The sequence below is a fragment of the Penicillium soppii genome (assembly GCF_028829465.1).
Source record: "Penicillium soppii strain IBT 18220 chromosome Unknown utg000001l, whole genome shotgun sequence".
Lineage (NCBI taxonomy): Eukaryota > Fungi > Ascomycota > Eurotiomycetes > Eurotiales > Aspergillaceae > Penicillium > Penicillium soppii.
Window position 1 is genome coordinate 1,778,672 of NW_026643231.1, and position 22,304 is coordinate 1,800,975.

Consider the following 22,304-nt stretch of genomic DNA (forward strand, 5'->3'; position numbering starts at 1 on the left):
CGGAGACCCTCGACCCCCTTCTTATCCCCAGACTTCGATGCTCACAGTTGGCTCGCATCAACAAACACCATGTCCACCGCGGACAGCCCTCCAGTCCCCGTGGACTCAACCCTCCCACCACCAGCAATACGGGACGTTCTCCGCCTGTGTCTCAGCGCCAAAGAATACCGATTCCTCCACGAATCAGCGCTGAAACGCGCCCCGGCAGTGCAAAGCAAGTTCCCATCGCCATCTCGCTTCGATGCCATCGTCCGCCCGAAGAACAGACACAGCGAGGCCGCCCTGCGCGCCTCGCTCCGCGTCTTCGTCGGCTCAGGAGTCGCGCTGAAGTTGGCGGATCTCCTGATGGCCCGTTTCCAAGGCGCTGCTACAGAGTACGATCACGTCGAATAATATGATTATAGTTATTCCAAAATACGTACTAATGCTAGACCCAACAGGAAAAACACTCGAACTTCCCTCCTCCGCTCTCCCAAGTTTCGCCTTTCCATCTCCTTGTCCCTCCTCCTCTTCATCCACCGTCTCCTCTACCGCTTCCTCGTTCGACTGCGGGCAAATCTCCGCACAGAAGATGCGCAGCCCTTCAGAGAGCGCAACCCGCGCGTTTCCCAGGCCCTAACTTCCCGCTATGCGCCAGCCATCGGTGCAAGTCTTGCGGGCTTTGCCCTGGGCATCGCTCCACAGGACCAGCTCCGATTAACTGCGGTGATCTATACCGCCATGCGCAGCTTAGAGTTCTCATTTAATGTTTTGGATTCGAAGGGGTGGCTGGGAAAGCGCCCGAAATGGTTTGGCAGCTGGCTGTTGATGCCTGTTGCGCTCGCGCAGCTTTTCCATGCCTTTGTTTTTGATCGCGATACTACGCCTAAGGTTTGTGTTCGGTAATTGTGGCGTTGCTTGTACGGTCGCTGACTTATGTAGTGGTTTGCAAATGTTGTCCTCAGACTCTCGCCGAGTTATATCCAGAGCCGACCGGAGTCGCTGCCGGATAACATTGCTTGGCCGGAGAAGGAGGAGATTGTGAACTCTCTCGCATCTATTGCGGATCTCCGCTGGCCGTGAGTTGTTCCAAGGGCTTTTTTTTCTCGAGCGCAGGCTTGCTAACACCACCCAGGGCATTCGTTTCTCCCATTCTACACCCCGGTGACTCTAACACGTTGCCGTCAGCGGTGTCTTCTATTTCGCCAATTACTGGACCAGCACATCCCGCGATTACGAGTCTATCATGCGCTCTCTTGCACCCCAACCTGCCGAACTGCGGCACGGCATTCCTGCATCAAATTCTCCTTTCAGTGCCGATGCTTGCGCGATTCTTAACAACTGTCACGCTGGCGCTCTCAATCCCCAAACTCAAGAGAATCATGCTCCAGCCTCTGTCATCGGTTAACAGCATGTCGAAACGCATAATTACCATAACAGCGGTTCTCTCAGCTGCCATTGGCTCAACCTGGGGCAGTGTCTGTCTTTTGGACAAGAATCTGCCTCGCTCCACGCTCCCTACCAAGCGTTTCTTTATCAGTGGAGCATTGGGTGGTCTACCATTTATGTTCCTGGGCAACAGCCGCACAACCTTTCTCTATTTTTTCCGGTCCGCTATCATGTCGGCGTACAAAACTGGAATCAAGCGCGGACTGTGGAAGGGCCGAAGAGGCGGTGAGTTGTTGTTATTTGTTTCATCCTGGGCGTTGATGGGGTCGATCCTTGAGGCGAACCCTGCAGCCGTGCAGGGCGGCGGTCTGCGAAAGGGCTTGGCTTGGTTAAGAGGTGATGGATTTACGGATCCAGTGGATGTTGCTGCGAAGCGTAAATTGCGACGGGAAAAGAAGACCAACGAGCAGGAATAATTTCTCATTGCTAAATAATAACGAAATCAAAGGAAGTCAAAGGGAGTTGTGTCGGAGTTCAACTGGAATTCACTTTCCGACCCCACGTTTGCGGAGTAGATCATCGGAGACTGGCCTCCGCATTTGTACTTCCGACTCAACTTTATAAGAAATTCTCTGTGTACATTGTCAATTGCATTTCACGATCAATTTAATTCTCTTCTCTACCCTTTATACCTATAACATCATGTCTGCCCAAAGATTGAAGATCGGCTGTGCCGGTCTAGGCCGCATGGGCAAGCGTCACGCCCTGAACTTCTTGGAGCGTACTCCCCGAGCTGAGCTGGTGGCTGCCAGCTCTCCAGACCCCGTCGAGCTCGAATGGGCCAAGGTTCACCTCGAGCCCTTCGGTGTGCGCCTGTACCAGAACTATGACGATATGCTCAAGCATGAAGGTCTTGTTGCTGTGGTGGTTGCATCCGCAACTGCAGTACACGCCGAACAAGCAATCAAGGCTATTGAGGCGGACAAGCATGTTCTCTGCGAGAAGCCCATCTCTACCAATGTCGAAATCGTAAGTCAAGTTTCAATCCCAGCCAACTACCTCTATTGTTTCAGTCTATGATATATCCCTATATCTCTACCAACAGAACAGAACAAACTAACAACAACCCCTTCGCTACAGTCCCAATCAGTCGTCGACGCAGCAGCCAAAAAGCCTCACCTGAAGGTGATGTGTGGCTTCTCCCGGCGCTTCGACAAGTCCTACCGCGACGCCTACGAAAAGATGAAATCCGGCGCCATCGGCACAGCCTCCGTGCTGCGCAGCCAAACCTGCGACAAGCTCGACCCGAGCGGCTTCTTCGTCGCCTACGCCGAGTTCTCTGGCGGCATTTTCGTCGACTGCTCCATTCACGACATCGACCTCACACTGTGGTTCTTCGGCGACGACTCAAAAGTCAAGTCTGTCTCCGCAGTCGGCATCACAGCCGTCGAGCCAGACCTGCGCAAGCACAACGACCGCGATAACGCAGTCGGCCTCGTCGAGTTCTGGGACGGCCGCATGGCCTTCTTCTATGCTTCGCGAATGATGGCTGCCGGCCAGGAAGACGTTACTGAGATCATTGGTACTAAGGGCAAGCTTGCGGTCAATACCCAGCCTGCGCTTAACCATGTTAACATCTATGACGAGACGGGTATTCGTCGTGAGATCCCGCAGAATTACTATGATCGCTTTGAGTATGCGTTTGTTACGGAGGCTAATGAGTTCTCTGCGGCTTGTTTGGATAACTCGGCGCTGCCGATTGATATTAACAATGCTGTTAAGGCGGTGCGGATTGGTGCGGCGCTGCAGGAGTCGTTGATTACCCAGCAGAAGATCTTCTTCGATCAAAATGGGAACCGGACGGAGCTCTCGCGTCTGTAAATTATGTGTGATGTGTGATGATTGGGGTTTGCATATACTTTCATGTTATTAGCGATACCTAGGTAGATCATTATATCAATTGATATGAATTAGCTATGACTGGTGTTGTATACAGCGTACATAGATAGACAGCAGTTGAATTAGTAAAGAAAGGTATAAATGTGCAATGTGAACAAGGGCCATAGCTTCCAAAGCACAGACTACCTTTCTAAACAGGATTTCCTTGTCCGATATGTTGTTACTTGATATTTACCGAAAAAGGACTGGATTTGATTTGGGTCTGGTTGGATATTATTCTGATGTTGCAGGAGAAGTCAAATATTCCGCTCTGGGGTGCGTAAATTGACGACTTTAAACCGAACGAATGCATCACTACAAGGGTAATTTGCCAAAACAATACATGGTGGGGGCAAGATATTCAAAGGCAGGCAGACGTGGAAGCCATTATTGTGGACACGGCCAAGATAAGCGAAATACATGATTTTAGTAGACAAGTTCTTTCCCGAGGTTCATAACTAACAAGATTTGTAAAAGCGAATACTGTATTGGTTTACTTGGAATATTCAAAAGCCTGGAATGAAAGGAAATTGTAATTCTAAAACAAAAAACAACGCTTAATTTATGTCATGATGATATGTATCGTCGATATTTTCATGGAACCAACAGGTTCAAAAGGGGAATCATAAGAAGAGGTGAGAGGCATCAAGATCAAGTAGTAGATATCTACCACCTAAGGACCTTGGTGGGGAAGTACTCGTCGATGAGCTCCATATAGTAAGGCTATGAGACAGTTAGAATTTGCTCCAAATACCGGTAACAGTAGAACATACCTTGAGCTCAGTGATGCTGGGAATACCATCACTCTTGCTGTACAAGTCGTAAGGGTTGAAAGCCTTGACAGCGCGCAGCATATCACGGTCATGCTCGTTCATCAGCTCGTGGTAGGCGCCCTGGTTGTGCCAGGGGTAGAAAGAGTGATAGCGAATCATGGCGAGCGCCTCGTCAGGGAGAGTCGACTGCTCCTTAGCGATGTGGTAGAGGTACTCGTCATGGCCCCAAGAAAGCATGACTTTATCGAGACCACAGCCGGGGCTGTAAATGCCGAACTTGGTATCGTAGATCTTGTGCTGGTAATCCTCGTTGTCGACGAACGACTCCCGGCCGTAGATGATCTTCTCGTCGAAGCCACAGCCCACGGGGAACGTGTCGCCGACAACATCCCACTGGCCCTCGGCATCGAAGAAGAAGAGCAGCTTGCCCAGATCGTGGATCAGGCCTGTCAGTTGCATCCAGCGCGGCTTGCCGTCGCGGCGGATGGCTTCCGCAGACTGGAGCAGGTGTTCGATCTGCGAGAGGCTGGTGTCGGGGTCGGACTCGTCGATCAGCGTGTTGAGCTTCTCCATGGCTTCCCAGACGGTCATCTCGGCGCGGGTCTTGCTGTGGAAGTCGTGGCGGGCCTTCAGGTTGTAGGCTACCGTTTGCTTGGTGTGCTGTTCTTTGTAGAAGTTCTTGACACGATCGCAGGCGTCTTCGTATTGGCGGAAGTTGGTCTTGTCCTTCTCCTTGTCAAACTCGGACTCTTCGTATAGACCCTTGTCGGCGGCGGCCTTCTCGGCTTCTCGTTTCTTCATGTCCTTCAGGACGTTGACCTCGTCGATGGCATCGGATAGGTCCTCGAGTGCCTGGCCATCCCGCTTGTTAAAGACGGGGGAGGCTTGGGGGAAGACGGCAACGGGTGCCATATTGAATGTATGGAGAAGATATGTACTTGGAAAATTTTTAATTTTTGCTGAATCTTGTCAAATGAGATTCAATGTTTAACAAAGGCTTAAAGAACGGAAGATGATCCCAGGATTGCTAAGTGTATATATAGGCTTAGGGCTCCAAGGATAGTCCATCATTTTAGAACATCGCGTCTAGATTTCCGATCTCAGCGATTGTGCGCTCATAATTTCCCCAGATAATGCATGATTTGCCTTTCTTGTGCGGGACAAGAATCATCACCGTGAAACATCACGGATTCTGGCTTCCGCGCCGATGGAAGGTTTGGTATGCCCTGGAAAGGAATGACGATGATTGGCAGCCCGCGTCACCCAAGACTTCGATGTGGAGAGTCTGATGTCAGGTGGATCAATTTTCAGTCGCAGACAATCTGATGGAAGACGGTTTCCGCTGCTGACTGATCGTTTGTTGAGTCCACCGGGTAATGCGGGGAGATTTACTCTGTTCTCTCAGAGCGGGCGCGGTTACTGCTTTAAGGGAATCACCTCTTGTAGAGAATAATCGAGAATAACCGGATAAACATTGAAAGGAAATACTCGCAAGGAAAAGGTAGTAAGGCGAAAAGGTGATTGATGGAAAAAAGCCCGATTTCCGAGCGCGGGGTGACTTGGAGCCCCGCGTGGGGGAACACCCTCGGGGTCCTTTGTAACGAGAGTATCTCCCCTCATTTCTTCTCGACATTTTCAAGTTGCTTCTGTAAATAATCTTGATTCTTTTCCGAAAAAAAGACCAATCACATATTCACTCACTCACAATGGCTGCCTGCGATACCCGTTTCAAGCTCAACACCGGCGCTGAGATCCCTGCCCTCGGTCTGGGAACATGGCAGTCCCAGCCCGGCGAGGTTGCGCGCGCCGTTGCCCACGCCATCAAGTCTGGTTACCGTCACATTGATGCCGCTCTGTGCTACGGCAATGAGAACGAGGTCGGCCAGGGTATCAAGGAGGCAATTGACTCCGGAATCGTCAAGCGCGAGGACCTCTTCGTTACCACCAAGCTGTGGTGCTCTTACCACGCCCGTGTCGAGGAGGGTCTCCAACAGAGTCTGACTGACCTTGGACTTGACTATGTCGACCTCTACCTGATGCATTGGCCCCTGGCTATGAACCCTAAGGGTGAGTTTGGCTCTTTCAAACAATGACATACAAAGCGCTAACCAGTTCCCTACAGGTAACCACAACATTTTCCCCAAGCTCGCTGATGGCTCGCGGGATATTGATCACAGCCACTCCCACGTCACTACCTGGAAGAGCATGGAGAAGCTCGTCGGCACCGGCAAGGTCAGGGCCATCGGTGTCTCCAACTACAGTGTCCGGTACCTTGAGCAGCTCCTGCCCGAGGCTACTATTGTTCCCGCTGTCAACCAGATTGAGAACCACCCCTCCCTGCCCCAGCAGGAGATTGTCGACTTCTGTAACAAGGCCGGCATCCATATCACAGCCTACAGCCCGCTGGGCAGCACCGGCAGCCCCATGTTCACTGCGGAGCCCATTGTGGCCATTGCCAAGAAGCGTGGCGTTACCCCCGCCGCTGTTCTCCTCAGCTATCACAGTAAGCAATTCTCCAGCATGTACCACTTCAATTGAGAATTCTCAGCTAACAGATCAATTTAAGTTGCCCGTGGATCCTCAGTCTTGGCCAAGTCCGTGACCCCAGCCCGTATCGAGGCCAACCGTGCCGACTTGATCAACCTGGATGCCGAGGATATTGCTACCCTACGCAAGTACAGCGACGATCTCCAGGCAGAGGGCAAGCTCCAGCGCTTTGTCTACCCTCCCTTCGGTGTCAACTTTGGTTTCCCTGACAAGCAGTAGAGAGTCGGATGTACAGTGCTATATTGGTCGATAGAATTGCTTCATGTATAGATGGATGCGTTTGTGTTTGATGAACTAGATACCACAAGGAAAATTTATGATTTCATGAAGAACAACTTGGTTTGCAATGGCGAGATTGTAATGTGATCCCTGTGGAAGTTTTGGATGCATTGCCTTCGCCGCCCTCAAGATGAGGGAGAAGCATCTTCCAGCTCTTCTCTCATTTTACTTTTCTTCTTCTTCTTCTTCTTCTTCTTCGTCGTCGTCTTCTTCTCTGCTCCTTCTTGTCTCATTGTTCCGCTGCGTCCTTTTCTGTCCAAATGGCCCCGTCACCCTCCCGCATCGCGGGAGACCCCAAAGACGCATTCATAGAACCCCCTGCCATCAGACGCCAGCGTTTAGTCAACGCCATGGCAAAGCAAAAAGAGCAGCTCTGGCAGAACAACAATCCCGGCATTCCTCCCATTCCAAAAACAAGACCGTCCCACGCTGATATTTCCAAGGAGATCGTCCAAACAATCAACTGGATCCACCGGCACTTCAACCACCCTAACCCTTTTGCGGTGTCACCAGAAGCCGAGACGAACAAAGTGCACGACGACAATGCCAAAGAGTATGACCGGCTCATCCGCGACATTCAAGTCCAGCAGTTCAACCTCGGACTACTTGTGCTTGGAGATAGTCCGCAGAGCTTTTTTGCCCAGTCCATGTCGACGCTCGCGTGTATTAAACACTGTCAGCTCGCGCTTGGACAAACTACCTTCCAAGATACCCCGTGTGTCTTTCAATACCCGGGACTGGGGCAGTATGGAAATTTTGAACCCACAGATGACAATTTGGAGGAACTTCGACATGCTGTTCATTGGTTCAAGAGGGCTGAGGTCTATATGGAACCCTGCGCAGCGGTATTCCGTGTGATTTGGTTTGAGTCTTCGCAGAAAGTGGACACCGCTGTGAGAATTGACTGGGTTGAGGGGTTGGGGCTTATTGATTGAATGAAGCTAATTTTTATGCTGATTACTTTAGACTAATGTCATTCCGGATGATGACTCCAGGAATACTGACACTGGCCAGAAGATCCCGCAGAAACTGGGCACTGCTGTGAGTTATTGACGGGGTTTAGGGGCTATGGATTATTGGTTAACACTGCTAATCTGTGTGTATATTGCTTTAGAGTATTGTCATTCCGGATATCGGGCCAAAGAATACTGACATTGGCCTGGAGACCCTGCAGGAAGAAAGCGGACGACTGGACCAAAAGATAGAACACGGTGAGATTGGCCTAGCTACTATGCTTTTCATGTTTCTCTTCCTCGCTCTAGATATCTTCACCCTAATGCGAGCACTCCTCATCGAACTTTTGGCTGTTGGCCTGCATCTTTTCACTAGGATGTTCAACATGGAAACATAGGAGATAAATGGAATCTGGTCAAGCGGTTAAGTCGCACATGATTGCACACTGAACAACATACACAGAGTTTGTGGAAAAATGAAGCCAGATCTTGTCATCGTTGCCTGCCAGACTGTAGCATTGTGATCCGTATCTAGTCCTTCTAGATACTCAAGAATAGGCCCTTTTCCTGCGTCCTTCCAAGATTACCATCGCATTGACGAATATAATTTACACGTCTCGATGGGCTGAAAGCAATGATACTTAGTCAATTGCGGATATATGTACTAGTAACTTTCAAGGTGGTTAGTACTGACAAGTCATTGCTACAGCCTAAATTTGAGACAAAACATACTGTGCATAGGGATCCTTCGAGTGTCGATGCGCAGCGGAGCTGAGTCCCTTCAAAGGGATGGGCTGATTCTCAACTGGGTTCTGGGTGCTATGGGGTAAAGAGACATGACAAACTTATGGAATATAACAAGATAGAGCATATTGGTCCTATACATTTGGTCAAAGTATCAATCTTTCAATGATCTTCTGTACCTGACCTAATGGGAAGACCGCCTAGCCAGAGGTAACAATTTGATTGTGGTGACGCACGGGGTCATTCATATGTCTGAAAGCCGATCGAATCTTGATGTTCAAGGTACCGAGTGACCCTAGCCCCCCATCCGGGGAAGGAGGAAGATTCCCTTTTTTTTGCCTTATATTGATTATATCCCTTCCAAATTATACCTTTAAATCAGGCTGTGTTATAGCAAGAGCCAGTCGCTACATTAAAGCACAAAACGACCCCGTTACTCCACGATGGAGAATATAAAGTCAGTCTTTAAACATACATTGTGTAGCTTTGAGAGTGAGGGTGACTTGATGGATAGACAGAAAGTGTATGTCCTCGCGAAGTATAGCCTCTCTCTTGATAGGTGATCGTGAGCCTAAACAAACGGAAGTGGAACCGCCATCGCACTCATAATCACTATCATTATCCTTGAAGAGATTGCAGAGGACTGGTCCATGCCCATTACGGATGTCCTTAAAAAAGTGTGTTAGTTAGCACCCGCAAGCAGCGCTAATCTACTTACTTTATCACTTACTTTGGGCCCTTTTCATATCCAATGTCAAAGATCGCTTAAAGAAACTTGATTTCAGTGCCATGAGCCTCTGGCCAGCACTCGCGATTGCTCTGTATACAAGCAACACGAGGAAAGTGCCACCTCAGTCCCACAAGTTCCACCGAGGGTAGTGGTCATTCGTTCTTATCGTCAGGTATTACCCTGAAAATATAGCCCGAGGGAATTGTAACTCTCGTCTTCATGGGGAAAACGACGTTATCTAAGCTCACATAATTGGATACGACGTCCCTATATTCTTATATCAAGTGAATACACTCAGTCGTGTCGTCTATCGATACCCACATTGAGATATGACCGGAAGAAAGAGGCTGGTTCCCGAAACATGGAGACTGTTCAGTGATCAGAATTCGTCATTTTACCATGCTATCTTAAATATACCACGTTTCTTCTAACTAGAGCAGCTAGCCTATAGATATTAATGATATCTCCTGTCCATCAATTGAATCTGTATCTATATCGGTACACATAGGACCTGATGATTCTAGGTGAATACAAACATGTCTCAAAATCTTCATGGTTGGACGAAATGATATTTAGAGCTCTGTAGCATTTGCAGGCGAACCCCAAAAGAAATTATCAGGAACATTACCAGAATACACAAATGGCACCGCATTTGCTTGAAGCCAGAGGCCAAGAAATACACTTTGCTAGTTGGCACCTATATTGACTTGGAGCAAATGCCCTGGTTTTCTCGCCAAGGGGGAGAAGAAGCCGTATAAACACATTGTCGCTCTATTGATACGTAATGCCTACTTGAGCACAACAAGCCCATTGAGACCAGGCTTCCATCACACCGGGCTCACGCGGAAACCCGGGTACCCATGCTTGGCGAGTATAAAATCAATATATAGATACACGGAATTCATTCGGATCAGATAAAGACGCCACCTAACGCTAACAGAAACCGGGACCAATAGCCTAATCTAATCAGATGATCAGAAAATTATCAGATTGACCCATTCGGACCATTTCCAGTGAAATTCTACTGCCTGAAAGGACGAAGACCGTTGAGCGCGCGGCCATCTCCACCCGTGAAGAAATACAAGCTCGGTCGAGTCTTCCGTGGACAGAAGGTCTCAAGAAAATCAATCACCCTTGGTCCCGCTGCTCGCTACTGCTTTGCTAATGGAAACGGTCTGTGGGTCGAGACTGTCGGCCACGTGTGACTCGCGGCGGTTTAAGCCGAGAGAAAGGGGCATTTTCGACGCAATTGTCGAAACGCACCCGAAGAAAAAAAGTTATCAGATCCTTCTGGTCCCTGACTCCACCCCGAGGTGGAGGCCTCGGGTCAGACACGTGGATCAGTATCAAATGTCACCGGAGTCTGTGGCCTACAACGGTAGGTATCTACTTGGGTTTCACATAGGACTTCTTTTGATACATACATAATGGTATTTTATAATTCATAAATTACCTAAAATACATACGACTCATACTAGCGGTATGCCTGTGTAATTTATAAATATCATACGATGGACATTTGTATCCACCAAACAACATCCCACTTTCCTCGCGGCAATTGAAAAATTCTTTCCAACCGAGCTGCACGTCGCTGAAAATCGGCGTGCGCTCGAAGTGCAATTCCTTGGCATGTCAGAGGACTTCCGCGTCTGTTTGATGTTGAAGTCTTGGCATTTCAGACATGAAGCTTGCTGTTGAATTAACGTAGGCCTGGTCTCATGTACCCCAGCTCGTCTATGGATGACTACGACTTGATTATTATTTCGTTAGTTTCAATGATAATAACATTCTGCATTCAGATCGTTATGTATATAATTAGATGATAAGGTTCGAAGAGTAAAAGTAGTAGATGCAGCTGAAAGATTGCTGATCGCATTTTATAATGGTGGGAGATGGCTCAAAAACAGTAGTGTTGATACATGATTCCCAGGGTATAATTGAGTACCTTAGAAGACAACACCCTTGACCTGGGCAACCTTCCTCAGGTCGATGTTTCTGATCATGAGAGCCCAGAAGATGCTCAGACCCATGATACCAGTTCCAACAGCAAGCATTCTTGTCTGTGAGTATCCGTAGGCCTCCTGGATAGCAATTCTGGCGGGGGATCCGACAGGGTAGCCGACTTGAATGTCAAGGTTCTCGTAGATGTTATCAATGTCACCAATAGCAGACTCCGGCAGTCTGCTCTGAAGGGCGCCGTAGAAGGTGTTGGTCCAGATTGCCGCGCAGATGGTGGAACCAGCAGCATCACCGACAGTGCCGACGACGTTCAGAAGAGCAAGAACAGTAGCAACATGCTGGTGGTCGGCAGCGGCCAAGATAGCAAGCTGCTCGACGATGATGAACACAGATCCACCAATAGAGATGAAGATCTGGCACATAACAAGGTAGCCAACAGACTGGTTAGGACGGCGGAAGTAGATCATCAGTCCCTGAGCGAAGATGTACAGAGGAACGGCAATGTAGAGAAGCCACTTGAAGCGACCAGTGCGGCGAATCAGGAAACCAACACCGAGCAACAAGAATCCGGAGACCACGTCGAAGGTGTTGCTGACGTATCCAGCCTCGGCGATGGTGAGATCGTTGACCACCTGCAAGAAGGACGTGTAGTAGTTGTTCCAGCAGTAGTAAGACAATTGGTAGGTTGCGTCAAGCAAGCAAGCACCAATGATAGTGCGGTCTGTCAACAGACTGAAATTGAACATAGGCGTGGGAGCGAACTTGAACTCCCAAGTAATAAAGACGATAAGCATAACGAACCCAACAACGATCATGGCGATGATGTAGCCGGATGCCCAGCCATTGGGAGCGTAGGTGGCAATGCTGAATGGAAGAAGGAAGACAGTGAGGCCGATGGAGAACACGAGGACACCAAACACTGGAACATATTAGAGTTTTATAAAACGAGAAGACTGGTGGGCGGTTCACTCACGATCAAACTCCTTTGAATAATGCCAAATGCTTTGGAAGAGGTTGCGGCCGCTGGGCACCTTTTCCAGAAGTCCCGTCTGCTTGGCCTTCCTCAGGTTGCTCTTGAGGATGAAGAACAGAGGAGAAGCCACAATAGGGAAAATGATGGAGAATGTACCAAAGGCCCATCGCCAGCTGATATCCTCGTAAAAGCCCTCGGCGGCCTTGGGGCCAGCGAATGCCGTGATAATGTAGGGAGAGGAGGTGAAGGCGTATGCCAATCCTCGATTCTTCAACTTGGAAATATCAGCGGTAATGACATCAACACAGTATGTCATTCCTCCGAAACCAATGCTATAGAAGACGTAGGCAGCGCAGAAAGTGGGCAGGTTGCTGCACGCAGCCATCAGGATCAGACCGAGCGTAGCAAACACGGTCATGACCAGGAAACCTTCAGCACGGCCCCAAACGTCCATGGCCTTGGCAGTAGGAATGTATACGGCGGCTGTCATGGCGTTTGCGACAATGTAAATGACGTTAAGTAGCGAGTGGCTTTCGAAGTCACTGGTGACATAGCCGAGCAAACTTCCACAGATAGATGATTGCATAGCATTAACGAAGTAGAGAAACCAGATGCTATTGAGAGATTTGTTAGTGACCAAGGTCAATTATACGAGTCGATCACCCGTCTGCACAGGTGCAAGAGAAAGGCTTACTTGGCGAAGACAGCAATCAGCATGCCCTTGGTCCAACTCAAAGTCACAGCCTCGACATCTTTGACACCCTGCTGGATATCTTCGGTAGGAACGTTCGGGTTGTCTGCGGTAGCTGGCATGGCAGTCTCCGGATCGGTGGGAAGCTCGCCATTCTTTTCACCAACTGTATTCACAGCGACGGGAGTAACACTCTCCTGGGTCGAGGACCGCCGGAAGGCAGATCGGAGCCTAGCAATGCCCATGTTGATCTGTGTCAGAGAAGATAGGATGGAGGAACTCAAAAAAGCTTTAGATCAGAAGGGAAGCCTCTGCCCTTATAGGGAATATTGAGTTGCTAGCGCTCCCGATACAGCACTTAATCAATCACCGAGCTCGGCAGCTTGGTACAATCTTAGTCTTGGAAGACTAATGCACGCCACGCGGTGGAAGGGAACCAGCAGGGCGAGCCTTGGCGATGTCTCAACGTTCATTCGCTAGTCTCCAAGTAACCGAGTTTTTCGCTTGCTCTGTTTGGGGCTCTTTTGCCAAGCTGGGAAGTCAAGGCGTTGGCAGCCCACTCGAGTGCATGGCCAGAATCCTGAACCGGACATTCCGAGGGCTGAATCTAATCTGATTTCATTGATGGCGTGGTTATTATGCTGTAGGGATGAATTAAAAGGCAAGGCCAACCGGGGATGGATCCGCTTCAAGCTTTGGGCGAGCTCGTGGATGCATCCTTTTGAGGTAATCAATATAGTAAATGTGCTTGGCAAACCTTGGCAGTCTTGGCATCTATAATAAATTCTTGTTCGCCGCGACAAGAGCCGGAAAAAAGATATCGAGGAATGGAATACTAAGATCGGACAGTATGATGGGCCTTGGGGGCCAATACTCAAGTCCGCAAGTCGAGATCCGTGCGATTTCGCCCGAGAGTATTGATTGGTACTAGCGGTATGGTGCATATATAGTGTATTGTATGCGGTTGTAATTATTGTATCATGTGCATATTAGTGGAACACGTTTATCATAAGGACTGTTTCGGATAATCAGAGTGAGTTCTGATATGGGGTTCATTGTATCTACTGATGTGATGAAAATTTGAAATGCCTTTTCAGTCGCTTAGAGTGCTTACAGGTGCATTTTGCTGTGAAATCAACATGGAATATTTGTTCGAACACTAAATACAATATACTAAATTACCAAAATTCCAGAATTGAAAAATTAGATAAAATTTACGTTACAATCTGATAAGTAGTGGATCCACAACGGACCATGGAATGCCCATTTGACCATGTAAACCAAATTACGCCATTTAATCTGATTAATTTAAAATTTTTCTGACCTTTCACAGCTTCGAGTTTTTCCAGTTTGGAGAACGCTTCTCCACAAATGCCTGGATACCTTCGGCAAAATTAGGACCACCAACCAACCGAGGATACCACTGATCCGCTAGGTCTGTAACAGTATCTTCCACACTGCCAGCTTCCCAGCTCATCCGGACGCCTAGTCGACCAACAATCAGCGCATCGGGGCTGTTCTTGCACATGACTTCAGCAACATCAACTGCTGCGCGGACGACATCGGACGATGAATCCACCACTTGACTGACAAGGCCCCATTCGTGGAGCGTGGTGGCGTTCACGTTCCTACCGGTAAGCACAAGATCCATCGTGCGTTGTAGACCAATGGTGCGGGTCAATCGCGGCAAACATCCGGCGACTGGCACGATTCCTCGTTTCACTTCCGGAAGAGCGAAAATAGCGGAGGACGAGGCCAAGATAAGATCGCAATTTGCCACCATCTCGAACCCTCCGCCCATGCAGAGGCCGTTCACGGCGGCGATGATCGGCTTCTTGCCTGTTCGACGAGGTAGACCCGCCAGACCTGGCGCAGACATGTCATTGACGACACCTGCTTTGTTCATAGCGTTCCATTCTGTTCAATTGTGTCAATTTTTGTTTTGCTTTGAGTAGATAGAAAATAATATACCTCCTAAGTCGGCCCCAGTACAGAACGCTCGCCCAACGCCGGTGATAATGGCAACCCATAGACTTTCATCTTCATCAAACTGCTCCCAGATCTTTGCAATTTCTCGACTTGTAGTTTTGTCGATACAATTTAACTTGTCAGGTCTGTTGATCGTCACCTGGACAACCCGCTCGTGTGGAAAAGAAATATAAAAATTGTCATGATTCAAGGGCCCTGATCGCAAAGACATGATTGAGAAATAGAAAAATATACAGGACTAATTTGGTCAAGTTTGTTATATTTTGTCTGGTCGGGTCCTAAACGGTTATGTATCGTTTAGTGTCGCAGCGGAACCTCGGAACTTGCATCTCAAGAATGCGAGCGGCACATATGTACCAACTTTAGAAAAGCCCCATAAGGTGAGAATTATGGATTCGCTTAGCGTTTCCGAAACAAAACTTCTCCTTTGGGATCTGACAATTGAGCAGAATCTCGGCCTCGGTTACTAAATCCTTGCCTTGATCATCCTCTGCCTTTTCAGGGTCTCTCATACATATAATCCAATTGCCTAGGGCGGAGAGCTGTTTCTTTTATTTCTCTAATCTTTTTTCCGAAGCTCTTATATACTCAGAAATACACCATGGCTTCCAATTCACACCAATACCCGTTGGTTAAGCTACCACACCCTTATCTGACCTCATATCGCGTGAACACCGATGGGTCGACACCCGCAAAGCGCAGCTTGATCCTCGATGAGCAACCCGCAAAGGGTCGATCCTTGCCCGAACCGCTGCACTCGGATACCCTCTCATGGCTCGACTTGACCTTTATTCCCAAGACCGAACAACCACCGATCTCAGATAACACACCCTGGGGTCGCGCACGTCGCAGTCCCCAGACCGTTTTCCAATGGTCAGGAAACAGTGCGCCCTCTCTAGGCCAGATTTGGAATACCGTCCACGCCATTTACCTCGGTCACCCAACAATTGAGTACTTCCGACTTACTCTGTCCGGAACAGGAAAGGAAGTCATTCAAAACGAGCTCCTGACCACCGGCCTGGCAATCAAGCACCCGAAGAACCTCCGAGATAGAGACAACAAGGCCCTTGAATTCGACGAGTTACTGATTCTCCGAAGCGCCTTTTGGCAAGGCGCTGCTTCCCCAATGGGCCCGCGTCCAATTTGGGTCGTGGGCGATGGCACAGACGGACCCATGCGCGAACCTCTATCCCAGTACCCCATCATGCCGGAAAATTACCAGATCACAAACAAGTTCCCCGAGGAGCCGGTGTATACGCGTCACCCAACCCGTCGCCCCAAGCCACACCCAGGATCAATTGCGTACAGTCGCTACATCCCCGAGATCAACGAGCACTTTTCGCTTGAAGTTGTTGACTGGGAGAGTGCGGAGCATGTCCAGTTGTTCAACAAGTGGCAGAATGACCCGCGTGTGGCCGCGGGCTGGAACGAAACTGGCACCATCGCCGAGCACACTGAGTACCTACGCAAGCTGCACTTCGATCCCCATGTGCTGTGCTTGTTTGGACGTTTCGATGATACCCGCTTCTCCTATTATGAGCTGTACTGGTCGAAGGTATGTTCATGTTTCGTCCTAATTACTTTTCTTCTTCCCGGAATCGGTGCTAACACTCTTGCAGGAGGACCACTACGGAGCGCATTACGATGCTGGAGATTACGATCGCGGTCGCCACTCCCTTGTCGGCGACTCGAGTTTCCGAGGCGCTCGCCGCGTAAACGCCTGGTACTCTAGTTGCATTCACTACGTCTTCCTGGACGATCCCCGAACTGTCAATGCCGTCGGCGAGCCCAAGGCCACCGGCGCGACCATCCTGTCGTATGAGAACGCGCAAGGTCTGACTATTGGCAAGTACGTCGACCTCGGACACAAGCGCTCGGTGCATTCCATCGCCAGTCGCGAAAAGTGGTTTCAATTGTGTCCTATCTTCTGGGACGGGCGCGAGCGGCCTTTGGAATCTGCCGATCGCGCCGCATGGAATGCCAAGCTGTAATTCTACTTGTCGTTCCTTGTGGTTAGCTTATCTCAGGTCATATTTGCTGCGCATCAATGTACAAAAGTTTCATGACATATCTTTTCTTCTATGTATTGCCGATAATCTCCACATCCAAGACATGTGGGGGCTTGTAGCTCGTGTTACTCCATCCCATGATGCATCATCATTTCCTGAGATCCATTTATCCATTTTTTTTACACCCCACATTGCTCCAATCAATCAGATAATCTTTTGATATTTTCCTTGAATTCCTCTACGTATTTAAGCCCCACTATTAAAATTCGGAGTCTTAGTTGGTTCCGCGTAATATTCAAATTTGATTATTTCGTGTTGTCCCTCGAGGCAATTTTGCAATGGCCAGCAAAGCACACAGGACTATTTACTGGTTTAGACATCTGGGTATGTACAAGATATTGAAAAAGATCACAGCACAGAAGGAGCTTACTCCCTTTCCAGCCAAAGTGCTGGGCTATAAATCTCACGCAAATATAATTTAATAGCATCCACTGAGTACAACAACAAGCCCGTAATTATAGTATTGTAGGTATTATATTCAAGTGTAAATTTCGAAACTAGTATACAATACACTCGTAACTAACGAGCATACGCGTATGGACACTAGTGCGAGACCACGGTACACAAGACCCACTTTGATCAGATAACCCCCGTCCGTAGAATTGAAATTCTTCAGGTGAGTGGGTTGCATCTTCGGAGATCAAATGTCAAAACCGATGTCGGCTGATGGAAAATTCAGTTCGGCTTGTAAAACATCCGGGAACCCCCTTTGGATTTTTCAACTTCATACTTGGCAAATATTTATCCAAGGTTGGGCTTCATTATAACCGCCAAAGCCGTTTCACCGAATGGACTCACGCTAAGGGGTGGATGCCTTTTTTTTATGGTGACGCCACTTTCGAGCTAGTCAAGCGATAAATCGGACTCTTCCGAGAACTTACCTTCTTCAAACCTCGAACGACAACGAGAAAGGCGCCCAACACGCCTTTTTATAGTCATCATGGGCTTCGGGAAGCTCGCTAGCTACCCCAAGCTGCTCGTGGCCGCCAATCCCTCGCGCCTCGAGCTGGGTACGCTTTTTGTTGGTCTGGCATCTTCGATTGCGTCCGGTGTTCCTTTCCCAATTATTGGTATCATCTTCGGTCAACTGCTCGACGATTTCAACGCCGCAACATGCAGTGAATCCGAGGGCTCGGGGGCCTCGACCTCCAGCGAGCAATCCGGTATTAACAGCAAGATTCTCCTGATCGTTTACCTTGGTATTGCCCAGTTTGTTTTGATCTATCTGCACTTGACCTGCTGGACTATGACTGGTGCGCGTCTGGCGCAGCGACTCCGCGAAAAATACCTCGAGAACCTGTTGCGACAAGAACCCTCATTCTTCGATAACCTGCCCGCTGGAGAAGTCGCCTCCAGGTTGAACACCGATATCCAAACAATTCGCTCCGGTACAGCTGAGAAGGTCGGAATCTGTATTTCGAGTTTCTCCTTCTTCGTCACTGCATACATTGTCGCCTTTATTAAAGATTATATTTTGGCCGCAATGTTGCTTTCTTTGATCCCCGCCTACTTCTTGATGTCATTCACTGGAAGTCATTATATTGAGAAATATTCCGGGCGGATGTCGGACTATGCGGCTTCCGCAGCGTCGATTGCTTCAGAGGCGCTTAACAACATTGTCGTTGTGCATGCCTTTGGCGCAAATGACCGTCTGGAAGAGAAGTTTTCCAAGGCGCTGAAGGACTCCGAGACCGAGGGACTCAAGAAAGCCGGTGCCACTGGTATTCAAGCCGGTGTCTTATATTTCATTGCCTATGGCGCGAACGGTCTTGCATTCTGGCAAGGAAGTAAGCGTATCGCCGACTCCGTGCGCGCAGGCACTTCGGGAGCCACCGTTGGATCTACCTTCACTGTTATCTTTGTCTTGGTCGAAGGTCAGTTTGATTGTAGTGTTTACTTGAAAAGTCTACTGACAAAATTATAGCTACTCTTCTCCTGAGTCAAGTCGCACCTTTCATTCACTTGTTTACACAGGCTGTTGCTTCTTATCACAAGCTGCGCGACGATATCGACCGCCCATCGTTGATCGACGGGTCCTCCGACGCGGGTATTCGCATCTCTCAGGCAGAAGGCGGATTCGAGTTCAACAATGTCTCTTTCATTTACCCCTCCCGACCCGAGATCACTGTGCTCAACAGCATCAATCTTTCTATCGCTCCTAAGAAGCATACCGCCATCGTTGGTCTTTCTGGAAGTGGAAAGTCTACCATTGCTGGTCTGGTCACCCGTTTGTATGATGCCACTGAAGGTAACATTACCTTTGACGGTCAAAACCTTCGCGACTTGAACACCCGTGACTTGAGAGGATTCCTCAGTCTAGTGCAACAGGAGCCATCTCTTCTCGACCGTTCCCTTTTGGAAAACATTGCCCACGGCTTGATGAACTCGAGCAACCCGGCCCATGCGCATCTGAAGACTACCCTACTCGGAACCTCCCTCAATGACCTTGCCAACGACATCAGGGAGGGTCAAGATCTTACCGCCGCAGCTGAGGCGCGGGGTGCTGAGGTTGTCGAAATCGTCCAATTGGTCCGAAAGGCTGCTGCTCTTGCCGATGCCGATGGTTTCATCGAGGCCTTGCAATATGGATACGCTACGATGGTCGGTTCGAGTGGTCGTTTAATCAGTGGTGGACAGAAGCAACGAGTCTCTCTTGCTAGAGCCCTTGTTAAGGACCCCGCCGTTCTCATTCTGGACGAAGCCACTGCTGCTCTGGATTCACGAAGTGAGCAGCGCATCCAGCGTGCTATCAACAATATCTCCACCGGCCGAACTGTCATTACCATTGCTCACCGTCTTTCAACCATTACCAATGCAGATAAGATTGTCTGTATGCACAAGGGAGATATCCTGGAGCAGGGAACTCACACAGAATTGATGGCCCAGAATGGACCTTACTCCGACCTCGTCAAGTTACAGACTCTTGGAGCTGCGTCTGCTTCTAAGAACGATACAACTGTCAGCATTGAGAGCGTTAGCAAGTCTGATGCTACTTCTATTACAGATATCGAAAATGAGAAGGGTAGCGTTTCAAACGATATTGATAATGCCAAGGATACACACGTCTCAACGACCGAAAAGCCAACTACCGATTCGGCCGAGGAAGAGGAGGCAGAGCCTGAGACCCCACAAAAGTCGATCTGGGCTCTTTGCAAGGGATACTCTCCGGCCTTGAGACCCCATCTCCTCGTGATTTTCGCTGCGCTATTCGGCGCCAGCATGGTTGGCGGAGCCTTTTCTGGTGAAGCCGTTATTTTCGGAAACACCGTTGGAAGCTTGAACCCTTGCAAGGGTGCGGCTGAGATTATGAACCGGGGTAATTTCTATGGTCTGATGTTCTTCGTGCTTGCCCTCATTGAGTTCTTTGCCAATGTTATCAGCTGGGGAGGATTTGGCTTTGTTTCAGAGAAGATTGTCTACAAAGTCAGAGTTTTGTCCTTCCGGTCTTTGTTTGAACAGGATCTTCAGTGGCACCAGTCTAACGGTCGATCGCCTGCTCTGCTTCTTTCGTACATCACGAGAGACGGAAATGCGTTGGCTGGCCTGAGTGGCTCAGTTATTGGTACCCTGTTCTCCATCACTGTCAATCTCATCGCCGCCATCATTTTGACTCACATTATTGCCTGGAGAATTGCTCTGGTCTGTCTCGCCTTGGTCCCTCTTCTGCTTGGAGCTGGTCTCATGGAGCTGATGGTCCTCGGCAAGTTCGAGGAGCGTCATGAAAATGCCTACACCAAGTCTGTTGACATTGGCGTTGAGGCAATCACCTCAATCAAAACGATTGCTTCTCTTTCCCTGGAAGATAACACACTGCAGACCTACCGTCGCTCCTTGAAGGGACCTCGCCAAGAGACCTTTATGGTTACCTTGCAAGCAAGTTTCTGGCAGGCCATGACTTACTTCCTTGGCAACATGGTCAACGCACTTGCCTACTGGTGGGGTTCTAAGCAGATTCTCAACGGTAATTACACCCAGACACAATTCCTTATTGTTGTCTTCTCTCCCTTCTGGTCAGCGCCTTGCTTTGGAGTCAGATGTTCGCTCTGGCGCCCGAACTTTCTGCCGCACGATCTGCAATGGCCAGAATCTTGGGCCTGATTGAGATCGGCAAGGACAAGATGAATGGAAAGGTCAATCCCTCCAAGGGCAAGGATGTGGAGGCCATCGAAGAAAAGCCCTCTTACGACTCTGGCAACAAGGCCTCGAGCGTGCAGCTTCGTGATGTCCACTTCTCCTACCCCGCCCGACCGGATATGAAGGTTTTGAAGGGCTTGAACGTTGATATCCGCCCCGGCAAGTTCTGCGCACTGGTTGGCCCCAGTGGTGCTGGAAAATCGACCATCATCTCCCTGGTCGAGCGCCTGTACACCCCCGAATCTGGATCGATCATCATTGACGGTGTCGACGTGACAAAAACCTCTGATATCTCCTTCCGCGACTGGGTTTCCCTAGTGCCACAGGACAGTGTACTCTTCGAGGGCAGCATCGAGTTCAACGTCGGTCTCGGTGCCCGTCCCGGCCACAATGTGAGCCTCGAAGATATTCAGGAGGCTTGCAAGCTTGCCAACATCCACGATGTTATCATGTCTTTGCCTGAGGGTTACCAGACCCTCTGCGGACCCAGTGGCAACCAGTTTTCTGGAGGTCAGAAGCAGCGACTCTCAATTGCTCGTGCTCTTGTCCGCAAGCCCAAGCTTTTGATTCTTGACGAATCGACTAGTGCCTTGGACGCTGAGTCTGAGAAGCTCTTGCAAGATGGTCTTGAGAAGGCTGCTCGAGGAATCACTGTCATTGCCATTGCTCATCGCCTTTACACTATCCGCAAGGCAGATGTTATTTTCTTGATTGATGGCGGTGTGTGCACTGATTCTGGATCGCACGACGAATTGCTCGAGCGGTCCGACAGCTACAGGGCCAACGTCATGCACCAGACAGTGGCAACCTGATAAAATTTAGATTTATTATATATTCCTATACTTGTTTAATTCGAAATATTATATTCTCACGATATACATCATTCTATCTCATTACTTTTGTCTTGTTCTCGTAAAATTCCCCTTAGGCCCTTTATAATGCAGCGCGGATAACTGGAACCTCAAGAGTTCACTGCAAAACATAGGAAGCAGAAGGAATATAGTTATTAATAGGAGACTTGAACCTTGGAATGATTAATAGAAATCCTACAAGTGAAGAGGTCAATGTGTAGGACTAACATTCGCAGGCGCGGAATGTTGATTACAGCGAAGGGATGATATAACAAAAACGGAATGCAATAAAATTCTTGACTAAAC

General features: G+C 49.0%; 9 protein-coding genes across 9 annotated transcripts; 6 read left to right on the forward strand and 3 right to left on the reverse strand.

Moving 5' to 3' along the window:
* Positions 1 to 69: 69 nt before the first annotated feature.
* Positions 70 to 1,844, forward strand: N7529_000688 (uncharacterized protein; the record flags this gene model as incomplete). The annotated part of the gene is made up of 4 exons (XM_057236219.1): positions 70 to 374; positions 441 to 870; positions 922 to 1,058; positions 1,115 to 1,844. 4 exons carry the CDS (start codon positions 70 to 72, stop codon positions 1,842 to 1,844), a joined length of 1,602 nt encoding a protein of 533 aa, XP_057103022.1.
* Positions 1,845 to 2,070: 226 nt separating this feature from the next.
* On the forward strand, positions 2,071 to 3,249 carry N7529_000689 (putative NAD binding Rossmann fold oxidoreductase; the record flags this gene model as incomplete). The annotated part of the gene is made up of 2 exons (XM_057236220.1): positions 2,071 to 2,397; positions 2,509 to 3,249. 2 exons carry the CDS (start codon positions 2,071 to 2,073, stop codon positions 3,247 to 3,249), a joined length of 1,068 nt encoding a protein of 355 aa, XP_057103023.1.
* A 723-nt stretch (positions 3,250 to 3,972) lies between these two features.
* On the reverse strand, positions 3,973 to 4,991 carry N7529_000690 (inositol oxygenase; the record flags this gene model as incomplete). The annotated part of the gene is made up of 2 exons (XM_057236221.1): positions 3,973 to 4,029; positions 4,080 to 4,991. 2 exons carry the CDS (start codon positions 4,989 to 4,991, stop codon positions 3,973 to 3,975), a joined length of 969 nt encoding a protein of 322 aa, XP_057103024.1.
* A 794-nt stretch (positions 4,992 to 5,785) lies between these two features.
* Positions 5,786 to 6,845, forward strand: N7529_000691 (putative glycerol dehydrogenase; the record flags this gene model as incomplete). The annotated part of the gene is made up of 3 exons (XM_057236222.1): positions 5,786 to 6,146; positions 6,202 to 6,582; positions 6,646 to 6,845. The coding sequence occupies 3 exons, from the start codon at positions 5,786 to 5,788 to the stop codon at positions 6,843 to 6,845; spliced, it is 942 nt and encodes a 313-aa protein (XP_057103025.1).
* Positions 6,846 to 7,165: 320 nt separating this feature from the next.
* On the forward strand, positions 7,166 to 7,840 carry N7529_000692 (uncharacterized protein; the record flags this gene model as incomplete). The annotated part of the gene is made up of 1 exon (XM_057236223.1): positions 7,166 to 7,840. One exon carries the CDS (start codon positions 7,166 to 7,168, stop codon positions 7,838 to 7,840), a length of 675 nt encoding a protein of 224 aa, XP_057103026.1.
* A 3,438-nt stretch (positions 7,841 to 11,278) lies between these two features.
* On the reverse strand, positions 11,279 to 13,200 carry mirD (putative MFS siderophore iron transporter; the record flags this gene model as incomplete). The annotated part of the gene is made up of 3 exons (XM_057236224.1): positions 11,279 to 12,210; positions 12,265 to 12,878; positions 12,959 to 13,200. The coding sequence occupies 3 exons, from the start codon at positions 13,198 to 13,200 to the stop codon at positions 11,279 to 11,281; spliced, it is 1,788 nt and encodes a 595-aa protein (XP_057103027.1).
* Positions 13,201 to 14,282: 1,082 nt separating this feature from the next.
* On the reverse strand, positions 14,283 to 15,155 carry sidH (enoyl-CoA hydratase/isomerase family protein; the record flags this gene model as incomplete). The annotated part of the gene is made up of 2 exons (XM_057236225.1): positions 14,283 to 14,872; positions 14,927 to 15,155. The coding sequence occupies 2 exons, from the start codon at positions 15,153 to 15,155 to the stop codon at positions 14,283 to 14,285; spliced, it is 819 nt and encodes a 272-aa protein (XP_057103028.1).
* Positions 15,156 to 15,545: 390 nt separating this feature from the next.
* On the forward strand, positions 15,546 to 16,935 carry N7529_000695 (GNAT family N-acetyltransferase; the record flags this gene model as incomplete). The annotated part of the gene is made up of 2 exons (XM_057236226.1): positions 15,546 to 16,499; positions 16,564 to 16,935. 2 exons carry the CDS (start codon positions 15,546 to 15,548, stop codon positions 16,933 to 16,935), a joined length of 1,326 nt encoding a protein of 441 aa, XP_057103029.1.
* Positions 16,936 to 17,953: 1,018 nt separating this feature from the next.
* N7529_000696 (ABC transporter ATP-binding protein) lies at positions 17,954 to 21,959 on the forward strand (the record flags this gene model as incomplete). Its single annotated transcript, XM_057236227.1, is given in 3 exon segments — positions 17,954 to 18,887; positions 18,938 to 20,974; positions 20,989 to 21,959. The coding sequence occupies 3 exon segments, from the start codon at positions 17,954 to 17,956 to the stop codon at positions 21,957 to 21,959; spliced, it is 3,942 nt and encodes a 1,313-aa protein (XP_057103030.1).
* Positions 21,960 to 22,304: the final 345 nt, after the last annotated feature.